The sequence below is a fragment of the Spermophilus citellus genome (genome assembly GCF_964194105.1).
Source record: "Spermophilus citellus genome assembly, chromosome: 2".
NCBI classification, from domain to species: Eukaryota; Metazoa; Chordata; class Mammalia; order Rodentia; family Sciuridae; genus Spermophilus; species Spermophilus citellus.
In genome coordinates, this window is record NC_138183.1 from 91,187,389 (window position 1) to 91,205,371 (window position 17,983).

At 37.1% G+C, this 17,983-nt stretch overlaps 1 protein-coding gene across 1 annotated transcript in view; it reads left to right on the forward strand.

Moving 5' to 3' along the window:
- The window catches only part of LOC308641548 (uncharacterized protein), a gene marked incomplete at its 5' end in the record, with an annotated part of 28,546 nt that extends 13,484 nt beyond the window's left edge, over window positions 1-15,062 (forward strand). The window contains one exon of the mRNA XM_081280220.1: window positions 14,850-15,062. Within this exon, the coding sequence (XP_081136346.1) occupies window positions 14,850-14,939 (90 nt within the window). The 3' untranslated portion in view covers window positions 14,940-15,062. The remainder of the gene's footprint in view (window positions 1-14,849) is intronic.
- Between the last annotated feature and the right edge of the window lie 2,921 nt (window positions 15,063-17,983).

Sequence of the window (17,983 nt, forward strand, 5' to 3'; positions counted from 1 at the left end):
GATTACATTGACAGTGCATAAATTTTACAATAACTTAAGAAAGCACCAGTATTTTAAGACTATTTTAGAAAATAATATAAACTCTCAATGAATTAATTGTTTGTAATGAAAGATGTTATGTCATGTGTGTGTAAGATCGAGATGGCAGTGTACCTCCTTTCATTGTATAGAATTGATACTAAATTAATCCCTGTTAAACTGGAGATTGTGATCTCCCAGCCCTCAACTCTAGCATCTAGGTATAGTCAGCCATGTGGTATAAATCACTGTCACCAATAAGGACATAAACAGACACATTGTGTGGCTGTCTTCATCTTTATAAACCTAACCCCCAGAAGAAGCCAGCAAGCTGCTGCCTTGCACCTGACTAATAATTCTAGCATAGATGGAGTCCCTCCTTTAGCACTTGACATTGGGCTATGATGGGAAGAAATCAGGGCTGCATTCTTCAGAGGAAAAAAAAATCTATCTCCTTCAAAAGGAGATCAAGCTGGTGTTAAATAGATCTGTTACCATGTTGATTATGCAAAGACAGGAGAGGGAGGAAGGAAACTTCTATATGTAGTAACCTTGGGCGGAGCACAAGGTTATCCTTTTGCAATCTACAATTTATGAGTTAAATTAGAAAGTGGGGGCTCGTTGAAATTAAATTATAGGCAGTGGTACTATGGCTTCACTGGTCCTCTTTAAGACTTGACGAGGTTTGTTTCATTTTTTGGGGGGAGAGGGAGGTACTGAGAATTGAACCTAAGGGCTGTTTACAACTGAGCCTCATCCCCAACCCTTTTGATTTCTTGTTTTGAGACAGGGTCTCACTAAATTTCCAAGTCTGGTCTCCCCCTGCCTCAGCCTCCCTACTTTCTGGGAATACAGGCCTGTATCCCCACACCTGACTGACCAAGATCTTTATGACTTCAAAGTTTATATTCTTTTTACTAGACCACAGGCTAAGCTCTTGTCCCCTGATGGAGGTCTTATACTCCAAAAAGCCACTGTTTCTTTCTGAATTCTCTTTTTCTGAGACTACTCTCCAAAACTAAGACTCAGTGGGCTCAAACCATAGTTCCAGTAGTGCTTCTGCTTTGATCTTGGGCAAGTTGTCTTCCCTCCTGGGCCTCAGCTTCCCTGTCCATAAGGAAAAGATAGAAATATAAAGTCAAAGATCTTCTGTTCTTGATTTATCATGAATAGTTTAATTCTTCTCACTGAGAAACTTATCTTGGGGTGTGTTGGTCAAATACCTGACAAGAATAGCTTAGAGGAGGAAGTTTATTTGGGCTCGTGGTTTCAGAAGTCTCAAGTCTATAGATGGCTGACTCTTTTCCTTTGGGCTCAAGATGAGACAGCACATTATAGAAGGGCTCAGTAGAGGAAAGTTGCTCAGTTCATGGTAGGGTCAGGAAGCAGAGAGACCGGGCTACAGAGAAAATGTACCCTTCCAAGGTACATCCCCAGTGACCCACCTCCTCTAGCCATGCCCAACCTGCCTACAGTTACCACCCATTTATTCTACATAAACTGATTAGGTAATAGTTCACAATTCATACATTTTACCTCCAAACATACCTGCATTAATACTGGAGCTTTGGGGGAACACCTTGTATCCAAACCATAACATGGGTGAATATTTTTATAAGGCTTTATTTATTTATTTTTGCAGTACTTTGATTTGAATACAGAATCTCATGCATGCTAGAAAAGGCTCTACCACAGAGCTACCCTAGCCCTTTGTGAGACAGGGTCTTGCTAAGTTGCTGGCCTTGAGCTTGACATCCTTCTCCCTTGGCCTTCTGAGTAGATGGGATTACATATAGGCATTCATCACCACTCAGCTTTATGATTTTTATGCTTTTATTGATCATTTTAAATTAAAAATTTAATTAGATTAATTTTAAAGATTTGGATTTAAATTTCTAAAATTTAGAAATTAAAATTTTGTATATTTTGCATTTTTTGTTTCTATTTTGTCATGTTCTTTTGAGATGGATTCTTGCTGTATTCCCCAGGCTAGCTTTGAACTCCTGGGCTCAAGTGATCCTCCTGCTTTATCCTCCGAGTATGCACAATACCATGCATTCCTTTTATTTTTGTTTTATTTTTAGATTTTATTTTATGGTACTGGGGATTAAATCCAGGGGCCTTCTACTCTTGAGCTACATCCTCAGCCCTTTTTAAAATTTTTTATTTTGAGTCGTGGTCTTGTTAAGTTTCCCACACTGACCTTGAATTTGTGAGGCTTCAGCCTCAGCCTGCTTGGTTGCTGGGATTACAGACATGCATCATCATACCTGGCTCTTGTTGTTATTTGGTCCTGGAGGTTGAACCCAAGGGTGCTTTACCACTGAGCTATATCCTCAGTACTTTTTATTTTGACACATGTTCTTGCTAAGTTTCCAAGGCTCGCCTTGAATTTGCAATCCTCTAGCCTCAAGCCCTTGGGTTGCTAAGATTACAGACTTTCTGCTTACTTTTCACTTTTTCCTAGTATCTGTTCCCACAAAAGGCAATGTCCCTATATTAATAGTATTCCAGGCATTAGAGAACCAGGGTCAGAATCACAAGATTTTAAGGCTACTTGCTTTCTTCTCCCTTCAAAACACACACACACACACACACACACACACACACACACACACCCCGCCTTTGAAAGAGTCATTATTCAAAATATAGCCTGAAAGCTGTCTAGGCTGTAAGCAATTGATAATTAAGATGACTGCAACATACGTTTAATTTGTGTGAGAATGGGGAAGAGATCGGTTGTAGTCTCAAGATAGAGTACTCTGTGAACTGGTCCTGAAGCCAGCAAATAGATTGCAAAGGGTTATGCAACAAGAGGACTAATGACATTCTCTCTTCCAGAAAAGTGGAGTGACTCAGTATACAGATGTTCCACCTACCCCAGCGTTTGTAATTATGAGCTGGCTGGCGGCAGTATGCGAGTAGTCTTTGAATCATCTGTTTTTATAGTTTCTTTGGCTGCTACTCTTTAGAACAATCTAGGACATGTCAACTGAAAAATGCACCAATTGCTTACAAGGAGAAAAGGGCTTGGTATAGGGGTGCGGTCACAGGGAGTTCTTAACCTGCCTCTACTCAGAATGGTGGGTAGGGAGAATGACCTGATGATTCTCAGAGAAATATATGACTTCTGATGAATCCAGATATCTGGAGAACATGAAATGAAAATTTAATACTAGCCTAGGTGTATACAAAATGAGGCAAGCTTCAGGAAGAAATGCTGATATCACTTTAATAAATACTAACACAAAGGAGATAAACTAGAAAGACCTGAATTTGTGGGTAGCCTCATGAAGTAAAAATAAGCTGGGCACCTATTGCAAAATCATTTTTGTTGCAGTGTGTGCCCCAGGAATGTGCCATTCCTGGTAATCTTTTCCATTTACATGTGAGCATCTTGTTCCAGCAGTCTTTGGATTCAGATGAACAGAACTTTGGGTTGAGTGAGTTCTTGGTCATCCTGGCACAGAACAGGCTATATATTAGTCAGCTTTCTGTGACTATAACAAAATACCTGAGATATTAAACTTAGAAAAGGTTTACTTTGGTTTAAAGTTTTGGAGGTCCGTGTTCATGTTTGGTTGGCCTTATTGCTTTGAACCTGTAGTGGCAAATCATGGTGGAAGCACATGGCAGAGGGAAACTACTTACCTAATGACCAAAAAGCAAGAAAGAGAGGGAGAGTGCTGGATCCCACAAACCCTCCCCTGCCTTTTTAAAAATATTTTTTAGTTGTCAAGGGACCTTTATTTTATTTATTTATATGCAGCGCTGAGATTGAACCCAGTGCCTCACACATGCTAGGCAAGTGCTCTCCCATGAGCCACAATCCCAGCCCCCCACAATCCCTCTTAAAGGGGATTCCCCAGGGACCTAAAGACTTCCCACTAGTCCCTACCTCTTAAGTTTTTTACCTCCCAGTAGTGTCAACCTAGGGACCAAGCCTTTAACACTTGGGCTTTTGGGGAACATTGCATATCCAAAGTATAGTAGGCTATAAGTGTATCTTTTAATTTGTCAAGTATATCTTTGTCAAAGTAGTCTATAAAGTACTGCTTTGGTTTTTGTGTTGAATCAAAGGCCCATATTTTAGAGGTGTGATCCTTACCTTGGTGCTCTTGGGAGGTGGTGGTAGCTTTAAGATAGGGCCTAGTGGGAGGTTTGTGGGTCATCAAAGGTGTGCTCTTGAAAGGGGTTGGTAGGACCCTGGTTTCTATCTCTTTCTTTTGCTTCTTGGCCTTGAGATGAATGGTTTTGCTCTGCCATTTACTCCGCGGTATTGTGACTCCACAGGACAAAACAAAGGTAAACAAAAACAAAAAAACAGGACAGATCAACCATGGAATGAAACCTCCCAAGACCTTGAGACAAATTAAAACTTTTTTCTTGGTAAGTTGGCTACCTCAGGAAAGCTGACTATAGGCACTAAGCCTTGGTTTCCACTCTAGTCTTCTGTTATCTCCTCCATTTCCTGAGGTTATGGGAAGCATGGTGAAGCAATACAGTAGTCCCCCTTGTCTGTGATTGTCTTTCCGTGGTTTCTGTTATCTGCAGTTAACAGGAATCATATGGCTTAATGGTTTTCTGGTCAGTTATGATGGTACATGCCTGTATTCACACTGATCTAGGATGTTGAGGCAAGAGGATCGCAAATTTGAGGCCATCCTGGGCAACTTAGTATGACCTTGTCTCAAAATAAAAATAAAAAGGGCTGGGCTGTAAAGTTTAGTGGTAGAACACCTCTCTACCACTAAACTGGGTACAATCTCCGGTACCACAAGAAAAAAAAAGATGCTTCATCTTATATTGTCAAAAGCTTGTTAGTAACATGGTGCTCTATAACCAATGCCTATACCACTCACCTTCTTATTGTGAAAGCAATATATCATCACACATCACAAGGTTAAGTAGTGTAGCACAATAATATATGTGTTTTGGTACTGGGGATTGAACTTGGGGGCACTCAACCACTGAGCCACATCCCCAACCCTATTTTGTGTTTTATTTAGAGACAGAGTCTCACTGTTTGCTTAGTACCTCACTTTTGCTGAGCTGGCTTTGAACTCATGATCCTCTTGAGCCGCTGGGATTACAGGTGTGTGCCACTGCACCTGGCCATGATAACATTTTGAGAAAGGGACCATATTCCCATGACTTTTATTATAGTACATTGTTGTTATTGTTCTGTTGTTAGCATTAATCTCTTACTGGGCTTAATTTATATTAAACTTTATAATAGGTATATATGTATAGAAAAAATATAGCTAGTATAGAGTTTAGTACATCCATGATTTTAGGTATCCACTGGAGGTTTTGGAATATATCCTTTGTGGATAAAGGGAGAGTATCATATTATAGAATTTTAGAGTAAAAAAGTGCTTCAGAAGAATGCTGTCAAATATCAAATGCAGCTTTATAGACTTGTGATGATTAGGAAATTATCCTCAATTTGGACAAACTGAAAGACAAAGTAAGAAGGTAGCAAGTCCCTCACCGCCCCCAGCATGGGAATAAAACTCAGGGGCAGTCAATGAGTTATATCCCCAGCCCTTTTATTTTTTATTTTGAGACAGGGCCTCTTTAAGTTGCTGAGGCTGTCCTTAAACTTGTGATCCTCCTGCCTCAGCCTTCTGTGTGGCAAGGATTACAGACATGTGTTGTCACGCCTGGAAAGGTACCAGATTTATAAAGTGAAATGTGTTCAGTTGAAAAGATTTTGTTTTTGAATGTTTGTCCTACTTTTCTTATTTTTAGAAGGCAATTTCATAGTGATTCAGGGAATGAAGCTTGTATGCTCTACTCTTTTGTTTCTGCCCACTTTCTGTCAGTAGAGGACAGGCTCAAGATCCCCTACAGCTTGGTTTATACCCAAAGGGACATAAAACAGCATACTACAATGATGCAGCCATATCAGTGTTTATAGCAGCACAATTCATAATAGCTAAATTGTGGAAGCCACCTAGATGCCCTTCAATAGATGAATGGATAAAGAAACTGTGGTATATATACACAATGGAATATTACTCGGCATTAAAAGAGAATGAAATATGGCATTGACAGGTAAATGGATGGAGTTGGAGAATATAATGCTAAGTGAAGTAAGCCAATCCCCCAAACCAAAGGCCAAATGTTTTCTCTGATAAGTGGATGCTGATCCATAATTGGTGGGTGGGGGAGGAATGAAGGAACTTTGGATAGGGCAAAAGGGAGGGAGGGGAAGGGAGAGGGCACAGGGATAGGAAAGATGGTAGAATGAGATGGACATTATTACCCTAGGTACATGTATGAAGAGACAAATGGCGTGGCTACTTTGTATACAACCAGAGAATTGAAAAATTGTGCTCCATTAGCGTACTATGAATCAAAATGCATTCTGCTGACATGTATAACAAATTAGAACATATAAATTAAAAAAAAGATCCTATCCACAAGGAGATTGATACATTCTTTACCCCCAGTAGAACCCTAAATTCAGGCCAGCTCTTGTGAAACTGAGATGAGAAAAGCTTTCGGTTTCCAGGCCAGAAGGAACTTCCTATTTCTGAAAACTCGAAACCAAATTCAGTCAGGTCCATCCCATGAGGATGATCTGACTCATACCAGACACAGGCAGAGGAGGTGGAGCTGAAAGAGAATTTTTGATTTGCTGATTTCCCAGCATAGTCTGCTTACCTAACAAAGATAAGGACATGTACAGTGAACTCTAACTCTAGGACCTTGATCACCAGCGAACTATACACTCTTAACATCAACCATCACCAGTCAGAAGAGGTGTTTCTCTTCCTTTGAGATGGAAAAAATGTAGAGTGAAAGCTCTTCTCCCAGTGTAGGTCTGGAGAGGGAAATGTTGGAGGGAGGTCCTCTGTGGACCTCTTCCTCTGTGGAACACAGGAGAGCTATGTAAACTTAATATTTGCTCAGAGAGACTTGAGTTACCTTAATGATTTCGTTGTAATCTGCCAGCATTGGACAGTTAAGGGTTGGAGAAAATAATAAAAAGTGTTCTTAGTTCCACAATTAGACTAAGTAAGACTATTTATTTATTTATTTATTTATACATACATACTGGGAATTGAACTCAGGGGCACTCAACCACTGAGCCACATCCCTAACCCTATTTTGTATTTTATTTAGAGACAAGGTCTCACTGAGTTGCTTAGTACCTTGCAAAGTTGCTGAGGCTGGCTTTGAACTCAAGATCCTCCTGTATCAGCTGGGATTTCAGGCATGCACTACTGTGCCCGGCAAGAATCTTTATTTTTTATTAAAGAGAAAAGTTTAAAATTGTGATTAAAATATACTAATATTAAATTTACCATCTTAACCATTTTTAAGTGCATGTTTCAGTGGCTTAAGTACATTTACATTGTTGTATAATTATCATTATCATGTATCTCCAGAACTTTTTCATCTTCCAAAACTGAAACTCTATACTTATTAAACAGTAACTCCCCATTCCCTTATCCCTCAGCTCCTGTCAACACCCATTCTTCTGTAGGTCTTTATGAATTTGCTACTCTAAGCAACTCATATAAGTGGAATCATGTAATATCTATCTCTTTGTGACTGGCTTATATCACTTAGATATTGTCCTCAAGCTGGGTGCCATGTCACATGCCTGTAATCCCTGCGGCTCGGGAGGCTGAGATAGGAGGATCTGAGTCCAAAGCCAGCCTCAGCAACTTAGCAAGGCTCTAAGCAACTCAGTGAGACCCTTTCTCTAAGTAAAATACAAAAAAAGGGCTAAGGATGTGGCTCAGTAGTTCAATCCCTGGTACCAAAAAAAAAAAAAAAAAAAAAAAGATATCGTCCTCAAGATTCAGCCATATTGTAGCATGTGTCAGAATTTCCTTCCTATTTAAGGCTGAATAATATTCTAATATGTGATTAATTGTTCTCTAAGGAATTTGGACTAGGTCTTCAGTGTGTCAGGTGGTACATTTGCACCCATAGTTTTGATATTGGATTAAGATTTTTTGGAAGTTCTAGCATCTTCTTGGGTACAGGGTTGGGTAGTATATGAAAACGTAATACATTTTCTGCCACATCTGAGAAACAGGTATAGCAAACAAGAATTAAGGCCTATCTGTTCAGTCATTGGGTACCATTTCAATAGTTCCTCTTTTAGGATCCATTCTATTGAAAACTTGAATGTGGATTTTACCTTTGACCACTGGCTTGTTCCTGAAAATACCTCAGGTGCCACTGGGATTCACAACCCTCCATCTGAAACACTCATTTTTTAATTTGGGTATGGTTTGATTGTATCCCTAAGGATTTCATGTCATGTAATCTTGATCCCCAATGTGGTGGTATCGAGGTGGTGGAACATTTAAGAGGTGGGGCCTAGTAGAAGATGGTTAAGTATTAGGGGTACTACCCTTGGGAGGGTTTAATGCCTTTTTCATGGGGTGGATTACTTTTCTTAGAAATGGGTTGTTTGGCTCTCTCTCCACTTACATTTGGTACTGGGAATTAAACTTTGGGGCATTTACCAGAGAGCTACATCCCTAACCCTTTTTATTTTGAGACAGGATCTTGCAAATTGCTGAAGTTGGCCTTGAACTTGTGATTGTGATCCTCCTGCCTCAGCCTTCTGATTTGCTGGAATTATAAGCATGTGCCACTACATCTGTCTCTGTGTGTTGTTTCTTCACTGATTGGAACCAGGGTGGGAGAAAGAGTGAGTGAATAGTCACAGTTATTTTCTTTAACGAATTTCAAATAAAAAAAGAGTTGGCAAGATCATTCATCTCCAAAATTAAAGTCAGTTTCAAACTAATCTCATCATCTGGAATCCTTTACCTTAAAGATCACATAGAGGGTCTGGGGTTGTCGCTCAATGATAGATCATTTGCTTAGCATTTATGAGGTATTGGGTTTGATTCTCAGCATTATATGTAAATTAAAATAAAGGTTCATTGACAACTAAAAAATATTTTTAAAAAATCACATAGAATTATTTGACCATTTTACAAGTACATAATATAAAATCGAGAGTTTACTTAATTTGCTTATAAACCAAACTGTGTTCTATCAAACCTTTCAGAGGCTCCCAGTTGAGATCTTCAACCTTTGCTCCATTTACCCTCTAGGATTTATTTCAGATTCCATGATGGTCTGGTGGAAGGTGAGAAGAGACCCAAAGTCCTGAACTGGCTCATCTCTCATTTCCATGGTAGTGGGAGGCTGAGAAGGGCAGGGGAAAGTATGAATCCAGTTTTCCACCAAAAAACAATGCAGCTAAGGATACTACTTGGTTTCACCTATGCCAAAAGAATATTTGGAGTACCAAATAAGGTAAAGAAGGTATAGATACTTGAGAAACTGTCTTCTTTAAACTTTTCTATGTCAACCCCCCATTTTTTCTTTTCCTTTACCTTTTTTTGGAGTGCAGGTGCTCTGTAAATGAGCTACTCCTTCAGGCCTTTTTATTGTGAGACAAGGTCATTTTGTTGCCCAGGCTAACCTTTAACTTGCTATCTTCCTACCTTAGCCTCCCTAGTGCTGGGATTATAAGTGTGTGCCATCACTTCTTGCTTCTCTGTTCCTTTTTAAAATATTTCAGTAGATTCTCATGTAATCTTCTTGTTCTTAAGTAATTATTTTTCTTTTGAACCCTGTAGCACTTTACCACTGAGCTACACCCCTCAGCCTATTTTATTGTTTTATTTTAAAACAGAGTATCCCTAAATTGCTGAGTCTCATGAGTCACTGAAGCTAGCCTTTGAATTTAGGATCATCCTGCTGCATTCTGCCTCAGGCTTCTAAGTCACTGGGATTACAGGTATGTGCCAACATGCCTAGCTTCATAAATAATTTTTTTTCATAAGTAATTTTTGAAAATGCAGTTTTCTTTAAAAATATTTTTCATTAGTGCCTTATAGTTATACATAACATTGTGGTTCATTTTTAAAACTTTTTTTTTTTTCAGTTGTTGATGGACCTCTTTACTTTATTCATTTATTTATATTCTGTGATGAGAATTGAACCCAGTGCCTCACACCTGCTAGGCAAGTGTTCTGCCACTGAGCTACAACCTCAGCCCTCATTTTGACATAATTTTACAAGTATAAAATATAAGTTGCTCTAATTCAATCCCCAGTACTTTCCTTTTTCTTCTCTCCTCCCTTGCTTTGTTCCCTTTCCTCTACACTGCAGACCTTTCTTCTATACAGTTTTTTTAAAATTAGTACATTATGGATATACATTTATTAATTTTTGGTACAATTTCCTGAACTTTAGGGATCCTATTGAGAAAGTTGTTGCCTGGGCCTGTGTGTTGGAGTGTTGAGCCAACACATTTTCTTCTAGCAGTGGCAGAGTTTCTGATCTACTTCTTAGGTCTTTGATCCGCTTTGATCCAGTTTCATTTTTCTACATATGGCTCTCCATTTGTTCAAAAGACTATCTTTTCTTCAGGGTATGTTTTTGGCAATTTTGTCAAGTATGAGATGACTGTATCTATGTGTATTTGTCTCTGTGTCTTCTATTATCTTTCATTGATCTTCGTGTCTGTTTTGGTGCCAATACTATGCTTTTTATTACTATAACTCTAGTATAATTTGAAATATGATATTATGATGCCTCCATCATTGCTCTTGCTCAGGATTGCTTTGGCTACTCTGGGTCTCCTGTTCTTTCTAATGAATTTTAGAACTGTTTCTTCTAGTTCTTTTCAGTAGTGAGGATTGAACAAAGGCGCTCTATCACTAAGTTACAAACCCAGCTCTTTTTTGAGTTCTATTTTGAGACTGTGGGGGCGGGTGTCATTCTTTTTTAAATTTTTTAAAAATTTTTGTTCTTAAAGTTATACATGACAGTAGAGTATAATTTGACTTATTTATACAAACATGGAGTCCATCTTATTCTAATTAGGATCCCAGTCTTGTACTTGTACATGATGTAGGAATTCACTATAGTGTATTAATTTAATTTTTTAAAAATTAGTTCTCATCAGTTATACATGATAGTAGAAATCTCTTTGATTCATTGTACAAAAATGGAGCAGAAAGTTTTACTTCTCTGGTTGTACATGAAGTAGAGTCACAGCATTAGTGCAATCATACATGTACTTAGAGTAATGATTCGAACTGGTGTATTCATATATGTACATAGGAAAGTTAGGTCCGAATAATTTCACCGTCTTTCCTGCTTCTGTCCTCCCTCCCTTCCCTTAATTCCCCTGAGACAGTATCTTACTAGTTGCTGAGGGTCTTGCTAAGTTGCTGAGGCTCATCTTGAACTTGTGATCCTTCTGCCTCAGCCTCCCGAATTTGGGAGGTTACAGGCATGCACCACCACATCAGATTATTTTTTCTAGTTTTGTAAGAAATGTCATTGGTATTTTGATGGGAACTGCATTGAATCTTCATAATGTTTTTGTTAGTATGGCCATTTTGATGGTCATGCAGTATTAATAATCCTGCCTATCTAAGAACATGGGATGTCTTTCCATCTTCTAATGTCTTCTTCAATTTCTTTCTTCAGTGTTAATTTATTTTTCAGCAGATTTATTGGAGTATAGGGAAATGATTTATGTATTTATCTTGTACCCTGCTACTTTGTCAGCTTAAGAAGACTTCTGGTGGAGTTTTTTTGGGTCTTCTAAATAATGGGATCATCTCATCAGCAAATTGATAATTTGTCATCTTATTTTCCTATTTATATCCCTTTAATTTCCTTCTCTTGTCTGATCATTCTGGCTAGAGTTTTAAGGATTATGTTGAATAGGAGTGGTGAGAATGGATATTCTTGTCTTATTCCTGTTTTAGAAGAAATGCTTTTTTTCTTTGTTCAGAATGATGTTAGCTTTGTGTTTGTTTTATGTAGTCCTATAATGTTGAGGTAAATTTTTTCTATCCCTATTTTCTCTAGTTTTAAACATGAATGGGTGCTATACTTAATTCTTCTAATGCTTTTTCTGTATCTATTGAGATGATAATGTGATTCTTCTAATTATTATTTTGTGGTAAATTATGTTGATTTGCATATGTTGAAATAACCTTGCATCCCTAGGATGAAATCCATTCTTAACATAATTTTTAAAATTAGTTCTTTATAATTTTGTTTATACAAGGCTCAGGATTCAGAAATTCATAGTGATTACTTTATCTGAATCAGGAATTGGGAATCTAAGAAGATATCTATAATAATTTACAAGGAGTAAAATGTAGGGAAAGAATTTTATTATAGTTATTTGGCTGGGGATGTAGCCCAATGGTAGAGTGCATGCTTATTATGTGCAAGTCCCTTGGTTAAATTCCTAGCCCCACAAAACAAATAAGGCTGTCACTAGATAGAAGGAAAAACAACCTTTTAAAATTTGGTTTTATTGCTTTATAACATCATTTCCAAGATTTAGCTTGAACTGAGAATCTATATCTTGTCTAGTTTGCTTTATTGTTTCTAAAGAGTTATTCCATAATATTATTACAGGGTTCCTAGCAAAATATCTATTTTTGATTATGGTATTGTGTAATATCTAGTCATACAATGTCTAGTATTATATGGTTTCTCTGTTTTTGATAAACAGAATCAATGTTTATTTGAGTGAAATAGTAGTAAAAGAAAGGAAGCAACATTGCCCTTCTCCTTAGGATACAAACAACAACAACAAAATACCAAAGGTCATGAATGTGATCTTTTACTGTGAATGAAATATGAAGCCTGTGAATGAAAATGTGTTCTGCCTATGGGAAAAGGTATCAGTCACAGAGCAAAGGAAATTATGCAAATATACATTCTCTTCATTTATTCCTTTTGTTCATTTATTTCATAAATATTTATTAAGTGCTTGTCATATGTATGCCAGGCTTTATACTCTGTTCAAGTGGGGGTAAATTCAGTGAACAAAATGGGAAAGAACTAGGTGTGTGGTGCAATGCCTATAATCCCAGTGACAAGGGAGGCCGAGGCAGGTGGATGGCAAGTTCAAAGCCAGACTTGGCAACTTAGAGAAAGCTTGTCTCAAAAAAATAAAAAAGGCTGGGGATGTGGCCAAGTGGTTAAGCACCGCTGGATTGAATCCCTGTAAAAACAATCAAACAAGTCAGGAAAGACTAAAAGATAAAAATTTTTGCCTTTCTGTAGGTTGCATTCCAGCAGGGATAGGGAAAATCCAGCAATGAATAGAAAGCTTAACAAATAAGCCAATTAGATGGTAGGAAAGGAGATGATGAGTACTGGGGAATGAACAGAGCAGGGTAGGGGACATCAGGACCACTGCACACGTGTGCAACTCTGGGTGTTAGGGGAATGGGATGTGGGGTTAGGGACCATTGAAGGTTTCTAAACTGCTCAAGATGCAAGTGCATTGATCTGGCCAGGTGTCCCTCTTGAGGTTAAAAAACGAACAACAAGTGACAAGCCCACCCCTTTGTTCTCTCCATTTCTTTCTTTTCCTTCTTTTTACCTTGTTTCTTCTATTAATTGATATCTACCCTTCCTTCCTTCCTCAAATGATTTCTTTATAATTTTTCTTTCTTTTGCTCTCTCTCTCTCCCTTTCTTTCTTTCTTTCTTTCTTTGCTTCCTTCCTTCCTTCTTACTTAAACTTAGGGCCTCACAATCATGCTACTACTGAGCTGCACCCCCAGTCCACCCCTTGTATTTCATTGTCATTATACCTTCTTGAGTCTCTAAATTAGTTTTTTTTTTTTTTTTGTATTGGGGACTGAACACAGAGGTACTTTTTAATTTTTTATTTTGAGACAGGATCTTGCTAAGTTGCTGAGGCTGGCTTTGAACTTGCAATCCCCTGCCTCAGCCTCTGGAAACACTGGGATTATAGGCATGCACCAACATGCCCAGCTGTATTAGTCTATTTTTTATTACATAAAAAAAATCACTGAGACTGTGTTACTTGTAAATAAAGGAGGTTTATTTAGCTCACAGTTCTGGTGGCTGGAGGGTCCAAAGAGCATGGTGCCAGTCTCTTGGCAAGGACCTCCTAGCTATGTCACAATATTGTAGAGAAAGGAAAAGGGAACCTTCTGTAAGTACAAGAGATTACATGGAAAGATAGGAAATCAGAGAGATTTTGGGGTCAGATTTATCCTTTTTATAATAACTTTTATAATGATAATCTCACACAAACTGGTCTTTTGTGAGAACTATGTTAATATCTTCTAAGGATGATGACCTAATAATCTCCTAGGAGGTCCCACGTCTTAAAAGTTCCCACCACCTCTCAATGTTGCCATACCAGAGATCATGCTTTCATTACATGAGACTTTGAGGAACATACTCAAACCATATCCCAGTCTCTTACTCTAGCATTATATGGCTTTCCCTCTCTACTTTCTCTCATCCCACTGTTTAATTTCTTTAGTGTCTATCTTTTTGCCCTTATCATCTATACCCCTATCTCATATTCTTCCTCTTTCTTTTGACTTTCTCTCCTTTCTCTAGTTTCTTCTCCCTGCTCCCAACTTGCCACACTTGAAAGAAGGAATATAACCTTGCCAAAGATCTGAAGACATGACTGTATAGAAAGGGAAAATGGAGGCCTCCTTTTTGAGGCCAAATGGACCAAAAGGTCACTAACAAAACCAAGCCTTAATGCCTGTATTGTTTTCAGGACAATGTGAAATACGTGTATGGTGGATTTTTTGAAGTATGATTTTGCTAAGAATTTTACTTAATCCATAGCAAAGAAATAAGACTATGATAGTTGTAAGTTTCCAAGAGTTTATTTTATAGTAAAATATGCTGTGTCCCAAGATAAACAAGCAAATTTTGTTTTTACTGAGCTCAGAATTCTCTTTTATGTCCATGAGATGGCAGTAGAGCAAAAGAAAAACATTAAAAGCCTCTATCTCTTTATTTCAGAGACTTGGTGAATTTTCCCACAAAGCTGCAATGAAGACAGAGGGAGAACAAAATCTATATAAAGAGAAATTACAAGAAGGTGTGATATAACACTCGAACATATATACTAATTTTGACAAAACGTGTTTGGAGCTGAATTCTTTCTCTGCATTTGAGTGTTTACAAGATAAAAGTACATACATTTAGGGAACTATTAGGGAACTATTAACTCTAAATCCCAATACATGAAGTTAACTTTAATTGGCAAAAAGTTAATTTGACATTATTATTAAAAATATCTTTTGGGTTTGTTCATTTTTTTTCTTTCTTTTCTTCCTTTCTTTTTTTACTTGTGGTTCTGGGAATTGAACCCAGGGCCTTTCTCTTGCTAATCATGTATTTCACTACTGATTACACTCCAGCCCAATTTTCAAGTGTCATTTAATTGATTTATTCAAGATTAGTCATATCTCAGAGGACATTTGATTTGAAAATTGGAAATCCTGAGAAAGTCAGCTCTTTAGTAGATTTTGAATAGTTTAATAAGAAATTTAAGGGCAATTTTCTCAAGATTCTCAAATACAATAACAAATAATGACTATGGGGAAGGAGATATAAAGCACATGTGTAAAACCGTTAACAATTGGTGTAGTTGGGTGGAAGTCATGTGGTATTCATTGTACTGTTCTTGTATATTTTCCATAGTTTAAAAATGTTTCAACTAATTAAAAAATGTTTCAAATTAAAAACTAGAAAAGCAAAAAATGTTATCACATAACTTACACATAAGAGATTGTGTCATAACTCATGCATAGTAGATTCATAGAAGGGATTATTATGCAGCATAACCACAACTATAATAAATATACCAAACATATCAGTCTAAGAAGTTTTGGATGAGACCTACTATTCTAGCAAATTAAGGCCTAGTCTCTACCATGGTTGGACCCCAGACTGGTATTCATCTAACACATACTTATTTAACAATTACTGAATATGAGACTCTTTACAGGGCTTATAGCAACCAATACTGTAGACAAAATTTCTGCCCTCCTGGAGCTAGGAAAAACAGAAAAAAGCAAATACCCATACCATTGATTGTGTAATGGTAAGTACTAGAAAGAAAATGAAAATTACTGTTACTTTGATAGGGTAGTCAGAGTAGGCTGGCCTCTCAAGAGGTGACGTTGGAGTAAAAGCTTGAGAAAACCATGTGTGGGCTCTGTACATCTGGAGAGAAGTTTCTATGCAAAGACCATGAGTCAGGTGGATAAGCAGCCAGTATGACTTAATGAAATGAAGGATGGAACCAGCTAGAAAATGAGACTAGGCAGGTACTAGGGCCAGATCATGGTCTGGCCTTATGAACCAGTAAGTGAACAGACATTGAGGAGAAAAGATCTTTAATAGCCAATGTAATATTATCAAAATCTTTGTTCAGAAAACAGTTTGGTATTTTCTCAAAATGTTGAACATAGAATTATCATATTACCCAGCAGTTCTACTTCTAGGTATATATTCAAAATAATTGAAAGCAGAGTCCCAAAGAGAGATTTGCATACCCATAATCAGAACAGTATTTTTCACAATGGATGCAAGGTGAAGCAAATTAAGTGTTCATTGACAAATCAATGGATAAGCAAAATGTGATATGCACAAATACTTGGAATATTATTGAATTTTAAGAAGGAATAAAATTTTGATACATGTTACAACATGGATGAAACTTGAAAAGTGTTATACTAAGTGAAATAAGGACACAAAAGAAAAAATACTGTATGATTCTGCTTATATGAGACACTCAGAATAGACAAATTCTCAGAGAAGAAAAGTAGAACAGAGGTTACCAGAGTCTAAGGAGAGTGAGTAATGGGGAGTTATTTTTTAATGTGTATGGAGTTTCTGTTTGGAATTATGAAAAAGTTCTGGAAATGGTTAGTGGTGATAGTTGCACAATATTATGAATATACTGAATGCCACTGAGCTGTACAATTAAAATGGTTAAAATGGCAAAGTGTATATTATACATATTTTAGTACAATCAAAAAACTTTCTTTATTTCTTCATTATTCCTATTATTTATTTTATCCTCTCAAGTAACTATTTACAAGGACAAGGACTTTAAGATATGGATACTTTCTAGTAGTATTTTTTTTTTTTATACTGGGAATTAAACCCAGGGACACTTTACTACTGAGCCACGTTCTTAGCCTTTTTCATTTTTTTGAGACAAGATCTTGTTAAGTTGCTGTAACAAGCCTCAAACTTGTAATCCTATTGCCTTAGCCTCTTCAGTTGCTGGGATTAAATGCATGTGCCCCTGGCACCTGGCTTTTCTAGTATTATTGACCATCAATTTTTACTATCTTTTCTCCTTTTTCCCTATATTATGTATGAAACAAAGACACACATATATACACATACACAACTAAATTGCTTTATTTATAGTAATTATCATTTTTTTTTGTATTTGGGATTAAATCCTTGATAAGTTGCTGAGGGCCTCCCTAAGTTGTTGAGGCTAGCCTTGAACTTGTGATCTTCCTGCCTCAGCTACCCCACTAACCCAGTTACTGGGATTACATGTTAAATGAAATAGCAAGCTATAAAATTTTATATGGAATAGGATCTTATAAGACTTGGAATAAAAAACACAAGCTCCATAAACTAAAAATTAATTTACTGAGATGTTAATGGTGTTCATCTCTGGATGCTAGCCTTATGCATATTTATTTTCATTATTATTTTTATATATTTTCATTTTCTTCCAATTATTATCTTTAAAAATCTTTAAAGACAGAATTTGAAAGACTAGTACAATGATTATCCATGTACCTAGTTGGATTCAACAATTGCTTGTTTTCCCATATATGATCTATATCTATTTTATCTATATATCTGCATCAGAAGTTGATAAGTTTTGTCTCAAGGCCATATCTGGCCCATGATCTGTTTTTGCACAGCTCTGAATTAAGAAATGTTTTTGCATTTTTCAAATAGCAGTATTTTAATTGGCTATATGCATACATAAAAAGTATCTTTGATTTTGCCTCTTGGTCTGCAAAACCTAAAACTTCATCATCTAACCCTGTGTAAAAAAAAAATTTCCAGCTGGGTGCAGTAGCACTTTTCTATAATCTCAGTGCCCTAGGAGG